The sequence below is a fragment of the Peromyscus leucopus genome, chromosome 5, assembly GCF_004664715.2.
Source record: "Peromyscus leucopus breed LL Stock chromosome 5, UCI_PerLeu_2.1, whole genome shotgun sequence".
NCBI lineage: Eukaryota > Metazoa > Chordata > Mammalia > Rodentia > Cricetidae > Peromyscus > Peromyscus leucopus.
The window spans coordinates 74,028,675-74,041,392 of NC_051067.1; the positions used below are offsets into that span (position 1 = coordinate 74,028,675).

Genomic DNA, 12,718 nt, shown 5'->3' on the forward strand with positions numbered 1-12,718 from the left:
GTTATATCAGAGATGAGTTGCTTTAACAGCAGCGTAAAGGTGGAGTGAGTTGAAGATTAGTCAGAATGCTTGCTCTCCTGCCATATGAGTTCTTCTGTATCTCTGAAGCATCAGATGTGTATAGTGGATGCTTCGAGGTATTAACTTGACTTGCAACAAAGGAAAGTGAATTGTCAAACATCTAATTATTTAATTCTGCAAAAATAATAATGCCTGTAAAAAGTTTCTGCCCAGCAATTTGCAGTAAATCATGATTAATAATGAGGGACCCATTATTTCTAGTTTCACATCGGTGTAAAAATAATTTACATGCTGTTTTAAAATTTATTAGACCATGTGTATATCACTGTGTACTTTATTTCAGATAGACTAATCTTTTTAGAAGTTAGTTTAAGTTTAACCAGAAGTTCATGTCATATGAAAAACAGACAAAAATTCGAAGTTAAACATCTGGCCCAGTGTTGCATGGTTAATAAAAAATGAATATTGCCATTGCAAATCAGCTAGACATCACCGCTGTCCACAACACTAAAATTCTCTGTGCTATTCATGTTTTACTTTGGGAGTATCTGTCCTGGCCCTCATTCTGTTTTTACCCTTTTTATCGCTTAATTTTTTTTTTCTGAAAAGAGAAACTTGATTGTAACAGACCCCATTTGGAACAACTGTTCCTTTACAAATAACTCCATTGGTTGAGTTTTCAGTATTTCATTACAGATATCTTTACTGTAATTGAACTTCATGAAGTCTTTCCAACAGGACACTCTATCCTCATCCATTTATATAATTCCTAATATCGTTAAACAATCACTTCCTCCAAATTGCCAGTACTAAACATGTCTTTAGTATCACTTCCTCCAAATTGCCAGTACTGAACATGTCTTTAGTATTACTTCCTCCAAATTGCCAGTACTGAACATGTCTTTAGTATGGCTTTTCACTTCTTGTTTCCAACCTATGTTGTGTCATTGTGTCAAATGCTTGTCAAGAGTCACTGAAAGGAAGCCTGTCCTCTGTAAGACAAATTACTAAACAGATATTGGGGTTAAAACTGAGAGAACAGAGAAATAGGAAAAGCCACAGCCAAACGTATCTCACCAACACCTCAGTCTCCAAAGAGACCTACTTCCTGTGTACCCATGCCTATATGCCTTTCTGTCCCTGCAATCTTATTTCCTCTCTCCGCCCAGCTATATCACTTCCTCTCCCTGCCCAGCTCTGTCACTTCCTGTCTGTCTGTACAGACCTCCAGACCTTTATGGTTAACTAGTGTTGGAATTCAAGGTATATGCCATCATGCCTGGCTCTGTTCCCAGTGTGGCCCTGAACTCATAGAGATTTGGGTGGATCTCTGCTTCCCAAATGCTAGAGTTAAAGGTATGTGCTACCATTGCCTGACTTCTGTTTACTATAGTGGCTGGCTTTTTCCTCTGATCCTCAGATAAGCTTTATTAGGGTGCACAATACATTGGGGGACACAATATATCACAATCTGTGAATTTCTCTATGGAAACAGAAGAGTTAAAAGAAAAGGTCAACCCCATGAATCTCTTCTGCCAGTGCCACTAAGTCACTCTGTAAATGAGAGATTTGTGAACTCTTGATTTCTCACCAAATCCTGTGCTGATTCATCCTTTTGAAAATAAAATCCTATTGCTATCTCAGAGTTTGCACATAGATTCTAAAATTGAGCTCTTTAAAATGTTTCCTTCTCCTTTTCAGAGATTTCTTTTATAATGTAAGGAAAGTTTAAATACTGCAAGGTTGAAGACATTGGCAATGATCAAAAATAGCTGCATTGTGTTAGCAAGATGTGTGTTATTTCCCTAGAGGCTAAAACTGTTTAAAATATAAACATGAAGTAGAGCTAGTCACAGAGTCAGGGAAATAATAACAAGGCATTTTAATTGTTTTCAAAAACTTAGCCTTCAGCATTCTTGTTCTCTTATTATTCTAGCGGCTGAGGCTTCCGTGGGGCTGTTGCATGGGGCAAATCTGCCTCTAGAGGCTACAGTTGTGCATTGAGTCATGCACTTCCGCCTTTTGCAAACTAGGGTGATGGGAGTTAGAAGCTGGCTTTGACACAATTTAATACAAATTAGTAGAATGTTATTAGCCTTGTATTTGAGCTACAGGTTTGATTTGGTCAAGAAATTTGTCACGTCTGTGGGGAAGGAATACATGGCGAGAATGGAAGAAGATAAATATCCCCTCTCTAGTCACGGCTTTGCAATCATATTTATTAGTTAGAAGAAAGGTTTTGTTTAGTTTTTTTGCATATTATAACTCAAAATCATATAATTTTATAATGGCTGAGTTAATAGGTTTTAGATTTTCTTTAGTTAATTACTAAAAAGCTTATAATTCAGCAATATCTGATTAAATCTCCTTCAATGAAAATGATATTTCTATATTAGTTCTCTTATACCCAAATACACTCTCTTCTTTAGAAAAAACCATTGCTATCAGGTTAGGATGAATCTTCTGGATCAAGGGTGCCCCAGCCTCTGACATTTTGATGTGGTATTTTTATCTACAATGTGATGGGCTGCATTCACAGCTGGCCTGGGCTAAGCACAGCCTGGACCTTTGTTTATATAGATATACATGTATGGTTGCTAGGTGTTTTATATAAACAGCATCATGCCATATATTGTTGGCTATATTTCAAGGAAGTACTCCCCTCCCCTGAATTTCTCATTTCACAACTCCAATTAAAATTAGTTCTATTTTTACTATTTCTATCTCAAGCAAAACTGTTTAGGAGGTGAATTTTCATCTCGGCCTCTGTGAATCTGCTCATTATCTCCTTTATCTGTCTTCATTTCTTAGTTCCCTCTCTCCCATCACTGAGCACCTCTTCTTGCTTCACATCTGTTACCTTTGTTTATGGATCATCCATAGTAATTGTATATGAATCTTTGGTACCAATTATAAGCCAAAGATTTTTGTCCAAGTTAAAATTTCTAGTACTACCACAGCAGTGGGGATGGTGTTCTCGTTTAGAAGCTAGAATTCTAGGCTTCCTTTCTCAGCCAGGATGGAGGCTAAGCAAGATGTACATACATCTCTAATGTCAAGGTAGCTGTGAGAGTACACGTAAACATACACGACTGCTATTGTTGTATTGTAATAATGGCTGAAACACAGACATATAGTCTACTGCTCCTAAAACAATCAGAAGACACTGAAGAAGGGAAGATGCCACCATACCACATGATCATCACACACAGAGGACTTCTGGGTCCTTATCTCTGGGCTCTTTGCCCCTCTGGGGTAATTTTGGATTTTTATTTCTTATTATAGTTTAAGTATTGTTTTAAAATTATGTGTATGTCTGTGCAAATGTGTGCAGATGCTCCCAGAGTCCAGAAGAAAGAGGGTGACAGGTTCCCTAGACCTAGACTTACAGATGGTTGTGAGCTGCTTGGCGTAGTCACTGGGAACCAAACTCAGGTCCACTGTAAGAAGAGTATGTGTTCTTAACCACTGAGCCATCTCTTTGGTATCTTTTGTAGTTTTTCAGTCCCAAACATGAACCACTTTTTGTTGCTATCAATATATACCTAGAGTTTTCAAATTTGTCAGCTGGGTACTGCTTAGGGCTGAAAAACTAGATATACAATTATGTGCCAAGTCCAGTGCTAGTCATTTTAACTACTTCATGTTTAATAACATAGTGGGTTTAATAAGGTATGTCTTAGAGTTTCTATTTTGTGAAGAGACACCATGACCATGGCAACTCTTATAAAGATTTTGAGGTGGTGGCTTACAGTTCAGAGGTTCAGTACATTATCATCATGGCAGGAAGCGTGGCAGCATGCAGGTAGACATGGTGCTCGCTACATCTTGATCAGAAGGCAACAGGAAATACACTGTGACACTGGGTGGTATCTTGAGCATATGAACTCTCAAAACCCATCCTCAGTGACACATTTCCTCCAACAAGGCCATACCTACTCCAACAAACCACATCTCCTAAGGGTGCCACTCCCTATCAGTTTATGGGGCCAGTTATACTCAAACTACCACAAGGTATTCAAATACTCGTTTTTATTGGGTAAGGCCACTGAAGTAGCTTCCTTCACTGCCTGCTTAGGTAGTTATTTCAGACTTCACAGTGGGACAGAATTAACTGCAAAAACTTTCCTGCTGTACTGTCTAGCTCCCTTCTCTGTTCCTTTATCAGTCAACATTGCATAGATGATTTTATAAGAAGTTTTGCATAATGGTTTGGAGTCTGAGTCTTAGTGTCATATTACAGAAATTAGAACACAGCTATTAAAAAAAATCCATAAGTAGATGTTGCTTTGTCAAATGTAATTTGCCATTTTAGAAATTCTACCAGCCTAAACTCAAATGCTGCTGATAGAAATTGTCTTTTCACCACACTAACACATCTACTAGGTAAAACAATTATCAATATCAAAACGAATCTAGAGGCAGAAGACATACTGTGGAGGTACAATTACTTGCCTGGCATGTGCAGGCCAGGGGCTCCATCCTCAGCACCACAGAAAAAGAAATGGGGGAAAAGAAGCTACCCAAATGATTGACATGGTATACTATTCTCAAACTCACAGCTATGAGGTCCTTTGGAGGATTACATAAGACAGTTCTGTGTGTTTAATACCCTGCAAGGTTTTGAAAGAGGAATTAAAATTTTCTTTTTCTGACTATCCAGTTATCATATTATTTTCAAAAAAAATATAATGCACTGTCATAGTTTCGATTCCTGGTATCATTTGGTTGTTGCAGAATTAATTTTCTTACTTCACATAACTAACTTTCCTGTTAAGTCAGACAACTATATGTTGGCAATTTGTATGCACATTTTAGATTGCATTTAATCAAAATGTAGGGATTCTAGAGTGACTAATTTTTTGTTTGATTTGGTAATTAATATACATACCCTATCTTGAAACTTTAGCTCATTGAAGCCAAATTTATTGTTAAAAGCTAGATTGTTCTTTTTTTTTTTTTTTGCCTCAACACTGTTTTGTTTTAGGAATTTTCTATTCTGCAGATTATAAAAAAAAGTCGTAAGATTGTTAGATACATTCATGGTTAGAAACTAAATACTAGGAGGTCTATTTGAAAACAATTCTGTAGGATAAATAACATTTAAGGTGAGGAACCTTTTATATCTAGTGTGATTCATACTGTTTACACAATGAAGCTGTGTTAAGGGGATTATATTACATCGTTGAGATTCCAGGCCCTTCTACACTTCACACACCAAGACTTTGTCTCAACCCTCCACAGTGATCCAGCAGGTGTCCATGAATGCTTTAGGGCACTGGTGGCTTATGTCTCAGAAACAGAAAAAAGATCTCTGTTAGTTACAGTTTTTCAGATTGTAGGAATCTTCAGGGTAACGATCTTGGCTTCTCAGAAGTCACTGATGACATTTTTCGGCCTGTTATCACTTCATCATCAGGCTTCTCTCATGGGTCAGCTCTTTGCCCACCTGAACACTAGCTAGATTTAATTTATTTACTTAACTTCCCCCAGAAGAATGCTGTTCTCAGGAATGAAGCATTTTTACAGTAGCATAAATCCTCCCTGCCTGGAAATTAAGTTAACAATGACATTCTTGATTTGTCTTTTAGAGCATCAGGGCATCTGGCCTCATCCTGTTGGAAACAATACTCTTTGGGTCTCTGCTCCTATACTTTCCGGTAAGTGACGTCCTGCTATTTTAAAAGCAGTCACCTGTTTCATTTTGATTTTCCATATTGTATTTACACTGTATATTACCATAGAGTTGATGGATGTATAAATCTGATTTCTCTCTCTCTCTCTCTCTCTCTCTCTATATATATATATATATATATGTATATATATATATATATAAATTCTAAATATTGTGGGTTTTTTCTTGTAAGTTAGTTGTGTTTTTCTTCCTAGTTTTGTGAAAAGGGTCATACTGTTTACACAATTTAAGTAAGGTAGCACATGAAGGTCATATTTAGTATATATATTTAATATATATGAAAATATTACTTTCATTCTTCCTTCTCCCTTATATAAATCAGAACCACAAACAACAAGGTAATGCTAGAAATTTCCCTATGAAAAAAATATAAAGAAAAATAAATTTAGTGAAATAAACGTATGTGTATGTGAAATGCTCTTACATAATTATTATGTAAGTAGCAAACTCATGTTACCATTGTGGTATAGAGTTTGTAACAATAAACACAATTACTAATTCAGTTCAACCATTGGCATTCTGAAGTTACCATGTGATAAGCATGGAGGTCATTTCTGGGAATATTCTTGATTTTTTTTCTCTAAACAGGCTTATGATTTACAGGAAGAAATGAGTCAGTACAGACCCCTGTGATACAGTATGACAAAGACTCAGAGTAGTGGCAGCAGCATGCCATGGGGGCACTTAGGAAAGGCTCACATCACATTCAAATCTAGGGAATACAGTATCAATTAAGTTTCCAAGATCTGAAGTGAGATGGCGTCAGGGGAAAAGGGAGGCTTGCCCCCACATAATATTCTTTCCTTCTTGTTTCTTTTGCTGTTCCCACTCAAATTTCTCTATTCTTTCTCTCTCTCTCACCTCAATAACCAATTGCCTCAGGATTCCATCCTCAGAATTTTTCTTAGTGGATTCTATCACTGACTACCTAATCTAGCAACACCATTTGAAATAGTGCTGTGTATATGCTGATGGCTGCACCATTTGTATCTCCAGACATGACCTTTCTCCTGAACTCCAAACTCATATTCAGTTGCCTACTTCCACCTCTGTTGGGGTCACAAGAAAACTCCATAGCTGCAGATATGATGCTCCCTAAAATTCATTCTCCTCAATCTCTACTCAAGGCTACTGGATCCTTCTAGTTACTAGGGTCAAAACACTGCAGTGACTCTTGACACCTCTTCTGTTCTCCCATTACACAGCCAGCCTTTGAAAATACAGCTGGAATGCAACCAGGCTCCACCATGCTCCCTGCCACCACCCTGATCTTAACCAAGATCTATCATTTCTGGATTACTATGACAGTCTGTCAGAGGCCTCTCTTAGCTTCTGCCCCTTACAACCTATTTTCAGAACATTAGCCCCTTTTAACATTAAAGTTAGACTGGCCGGGTTACTCTTCTCAAAACCTGTAAAATGTTCCCCAGTAAAAGCAAAATCCTTACTATAAATTAGAAAGCCAAGTATAATATGGGTTATCTCCTCTCCATTACTTTTCTGTTCCTCTCCTCTCAGTCAATTTAGAACAAGTGTTCTTGATCTATTTAGGTCTTGAATTACATTTTCTATTTTCTTCAAAATCCAAATGTATTCAGATATAATCAGTGCTGTGAATGAATATGTCCCCCAGAATCATGCATGAGAAGCAACCCTCCTGCAACTGTGTTGGGAGTTAGAACTTTCTGGAAGGGCTATGCTCTCATACATGGATGGAAGAGCTAGATGGAAGAAATTCTATTCCTTTTGTCTTCCTGTCTTCTACTGCTGGGGTTTCTATTGCTGTGATTTAAAAAAAAAAAAAGATCAGAAAAGCAACTTGGGGAAGAAAGCCTTTAATCCATTTATACTTCTACACCACAGTCCATTGTGGAAGGAAATCAGCGCAGGAACTAAAGGCAGGAACCTAGAGGCAGGAACCAATGTAAAAGCCAAGGAGAACTGCTGCTTGCTGGCTTGTTCTCAATGACTTTTCAGTTTGCTTCCTTATATTGTCTAGGACCATCTGTCCAGGGGTAGCAGAACCCATAATGAGCTAGCCACTGTCACAAAAATCAGTAATCAAGAAAATGCCCAACAGACTTGTCTACAAGTCAGTCAGTGAGGGCATTTTCTCAATTGAGGTTCCTACTTCCCAGATGACTCTAGCTTGTGTTAAGTTAACACAAAACTAGCTAGCACATCTACCATATTTTCTTTATAAATCATCCAGTCTCAGGTATTTTGTCATAGTATCTTAAAGGAACTGAGAAAATCAGATTTTATTTCCCCATAGAAATCATTTACATTAACATTTCTAATGCACATAGTAGCATGTATTGTAATTAATAAAGAAACAACATAGAGTTTATAGGCTGGATATTTCTCATTCCTAGTATTCTGCCTCTGTAGGTGGTATGCCATGCACCCTAATATTTAATTTTTCCATAGAGCTACTGCAGGTATTTGAATTACCTAATAAGGCAATGAAAGATTTAAAATGACCTGACTAATCTGAAGAATTATCTTAATAATGTGAATATATTTTGCATTATCTGTTTGGTTTTTTTTTTCATCAACCTCTGCTGTGTTTAAACCCATTAGCTACCCAGTTATTAATAGGCCTTTAAAAATATCAGCTCTAATCTGTTGTTGTACTGGTGTTGCATCGGTCTTCATAGAGGAAAGGTTAAAACCCTTGTCCTGGCTTACGATGTGTTGTTTACTTGCCTCTTCTGTCTCACCATACACTATTTCCTCCTCACTTTCTGGGTCCTCAGCTAGATGATCCTCTTTCTGTTCTCAAATAAATGCAATGCCTCCCCTCTGCTCCCGGCCTCTGTCCTGTTGCAATGGCTTACAAAAGCTGTACTTGCCAGTAGTAAAAATCATGGCCCTTTTATTATTTATTATTTGTTTTTAGTGTCTACAGCTAGGGGAAAAAAATCCTTGAAATGTCATTCTATGTTATGAGCAAAAGTTTGGCCCATTTTTACTGTGAGATGCATGCTTATTTAAGTGATCATATTTCTGAGCATCACCTACAATCTACAGAAGAATTGTAAAGCCTGTAACAGCGAAGAGCTGTTATAGAAAAGTAGAACATTTGAAATAACAATGTCTGGTTGTTAAATATTGAACACAATAATTTGGGATCCTTTAATTGAATAGAACGCATTCTGAAAATCATTTGATGGCCTTATACCCATGGTGATCTTAGATACAGGAAAAAGGAGAGACACTTGATAGTTAAAAAATGTAAAGGCAGCACTTCTCCATAATCTTCCATAAGAAGGGAAACTAACCAAGCAAACTCCCCACCAGAGTCACCAGTGTGGCTCCCCCTGCTGGTTTCATCCTTCGCGGCCTCTTTCGCCGTGTATTAACGTAGTTCATTTTGTAACTCCTTGATATCCAAGGTTATGTCCTGTTTCTCAATCCTTGAGTTAGTGTCTGCTCTAGTTTTCTCTCTGTTACTGTGATAAAACATTGACCAAAACCATGTTGGGAAAGAAATTTTTTGGTTTAGAGGTTACAGTCTGTCATCAAGGGAAGCCAAGGCAGGAACTCCAGGCAGCGACCTGGAAGCAGGAACTGAGGCAGAGACCATGGAGGAACGATGCTTCCAAGGCTTGCTTCTTCCGGTCTGTGTTGTTACCTTTCTTCTACAGCTCAGACCCACCTGCCTAGGACTAGGAAGCTAGGCCCTCTTCTATCAATTAGCAATCAAGAAAATGCCCCCATAGACATGCCCTCATGCCACTCTGAGGGGGCAATTTTCAACCAAGGTTGGCTCTTTCCAGGTGTGTCAAGTTGATAACTGAAGCTAAGTATGATGGTGTTCATATTCTGAAGACAGAAGTGGTCACATTACTTAAGATGGATTAAACTAAGAAGTATAGCGTACGATTCTGGAGACAATGGAGATTAAAATGCATTATTGATAGAGTCTAGAAAGGAGAATCATTTTACTTTACACAATAGATCAGGAAATGCTGTTTTGGTGACTGATATGAAGTCCTTCATGGTAGTAGATGCATGCCTGGACGTACACATATGAACCGATCTTGAAAAGAATGATCTAGTCGATGGTGCAGGATGACCTTGGTTGCTTAGAATTCATAGATAAGAAGTTTATAACTTTCAGATAGAGTTTTGCTTGTTCTGAATTCAATGTTAAAATAATCAGATAAACCAAATACAAATAGAAAGTTCATTATCTGAAAGGGGACTAGAAGTACTTCTGATAGTAGAGCATTTTGAAATATAATCATAGACTATAGCAATTGGGCATTCCTAATCTGAAAATAAAAATCCTACAAGGCTCTGAATCCAGAAACCAAGTTTGGATTGGGGATATTCAGCCTGTATAGTCAAAAGGTCTAATTGGTATAAATGTGACCAAAATCTTTCCAGCTTTGAAATATCTTCCCTACTTTCTGAGCTCCTTCTGTGGAGAAGAACTGCTCATGAAATTTGCTGGGAATTACAGCTTTTTAAAGTGCGCTTGAATAAAATAAATTGTTTCTAGGGCTGGGTTCTTCCATAGAAGGAGACTGGGCTGTTCTCTGCTTTCCTGTGCTATTCGGTGAACTTTATATTCTCTTTATGCTGCATATTGTCATCCAGATTTGCAAGAATTAAGGTTATTTTTGCCATTTCTAAGCAATCTTGGACTACAGACGATTTCATAACAATGCTTACATTGGAAAGTCCAAATTAGACATTATCATCATTGTGCAGACGAGGACAAACCGAAATCTGACTAAAGTTAGCATTGTTATAATTGGTAGCACAAGCTGCAGCTTTTGAAGCCTTTTCTTACAGATTCTCAAAAGAGTCTCATGGTTTGAGGCCCATACATTATGAGCAAATGATTTATCACCCATGATCACCTACATACTTTTGGTATAGCTATAAAAGAAATGAAACAGATTTTCAGAGAAGAAAAAAAAACTTAAAGTGTATGTTTCTTGTTAAATTGCACCAAACAGCATTTTCAATTTATAAAACTTATTATTGACACTGTAAGTGTAAAAGTTTGTTTTGCTTTGACAAATGCATCCGTTTCAGTTGATTGTGCTGTCTTAGCCTTTGGGTTCCTTAACTGGTTTGTGGTGTGCCTGTCAATAAAGGACACCAATACATGAGTCAATATGATGCATATTTTAAGCTCCCCAGTCCAATATAAAAGAATAGTAAAATGCTTGAGGTTGAAGAGAGATTTAATGCAATGTAGCATCTGCCTCAACTCTTTATTTTGCAAAGGAAAGAGGAGAAACTGAGAGATGTTTCTAAGTCTACACCTTTTCCCAGGTACTTAATGACAAAGCCAAGACAAGAACTCATCTCTCAGCTGCCATACCCTATGCTATGGTGATAGCAAGATGCTGAAACAACATCTGCAGAAAGCCAGGGAGACCTAAGTATCCTCATTGCCCAGTCAGTAAACCCTCCCTGCTTCATCTGGTGGAAATGGAAAATATAAAGGATGAAAGGGGACACTGAGTTTTGATAGTTAGAGGTTTGGTTTGAGACCCATGTAAAATTCCTTATAAGTATGAGTGGACCATTGCCACATCTTGCACAACTCCAGGGACAGATGTGACTCGGGTGGGGAGGGAATGAGGAAAGGACCAACACAGACATGCGCAGGAAGCAACATGTGCAGAAGCGGGGTTTGGGTGCACTGGGCTGTCTGCTGGAGACACTGCAGCACCCCAGAAACTTAGTATTTATTACAGAGAGTTGAACATAGAGCTGGGGTTATAGCATACTACTGAGCAAGAAGGCAGGGCTTATAGTCTACAGCTGGATCAGGGAGAAAGCTTTAGCTAATATCTGTAAGAGCGCTCTCTGTAGGGGAGCTGTCTTTAGGCCATACATATCTTGGAGGAGAAAGTTCTGGTGGACATTTTCTGCTCACACTGTTCTTTCATACTTGGTCCCTGAGGAGGAAGTTTTTGGCATATCTCTGAGCCTGAGGCCACTCGGCCCTTGCCCTTGTCTTGCCTGTATCAATAACACACAGCCACTCACTTGGGGCTTCCTTTACTCTGTAGGAACCATTTAGTTGAATCAGCTGGAGTTTCTGGTTCTCAACTGTTTTACCCTAAAAGTGGTAGTTTGCAGTTCAGCCTAATGTCAGTCAGGCTGGTTTGAATGGCATAGAAAGAACCGAAGCCAGTTAGGAGATCATTTCTACTGTGATCAGCACAAACCTAACTTGGCTTGTTTTGGAACTCCGAGAAAGCCACCCCAAGCATGTGACAGCCACATGCAGAGGAAGCAAGAGGACTTAACCCAGCACTTAACAGGAAGGAAAACAAAGGAGACAAAAATTCATCCTTTTTATGATTCCATCATCTCTTCAGCAGAATGTTCTAGAATAATTTTATCATTTTCTTTCCTTAGCCCTGAGACCAGCCTCTTCTGCAAAGCTCTGTGGTTGTGGTTCCCCTTAGGGGAGAATGGTAGCAATCCAGTTCTGAGACATTCACTTTCACTGTGATGAGTACAGGGTAGGAGAATCTAATTTTATGTATGGGCTAGTGTTTTTTTAATGTTCATTTTATTTATTCTTTGAGTATTTCCTATGTGAATATGGTGTATTTTGATAATCTCCACCCTCACTTGAGATACTTCCCTTTGTAGTATTTTTCAGCTGATCTAGAACCCATCTCATGTGAGGCCTTCTGCCCCACTTGATTTGATATCTTTCATGGTTGGTTTTAATGTCAACTTGCCACAAATTAGAATCACTTGAGTAGGGAGCCTCACCTGGAGAATTGTCCTGACTTTTTTGATTGACATGGGACCCACCCAGAGTATGGGAGGCACCTTCTGCTAGTAAAGGCTATGTCAGAAGGAAGATGCTCTCCCTTTACCCCTTGGCCTTCCATAATGCCACCAATTAGTTTGCTCTGCTGCTGCTGCTGCTGCTGCTGCTGCTCCCCTCACAGAACATGCTAGTGTTCCTAAGCTTGCATTATGGATGTGGGACCCCAGTGGCTCTCCAAGAAA

General features: G+C 38.4%; 1 protein-coding gene across 1 annotated transcript in view; it reads left to right on the forward strand.

The window, feature by feature from the left end:
- The window catches only part of Gpr158 (G protein-coupled receptor 158), a 360,681-nt gene that overhangs the window by 223,391 nt on the left and 124,572 nt on the right, over positions 1 to 12,718 (forward strand). Inside the window, exon 5 of the mRNA XM_028892013.2 lies at positions 5,613 to 5,681. Within this exon, the coding sequence (XP_028747846.1) occupies positions 5,613 to 5,681 (69 nt within the window). The remainder of the gene's footprint in view (positions 1 to 5,612; positions 5,682 to 12,718) is intronic.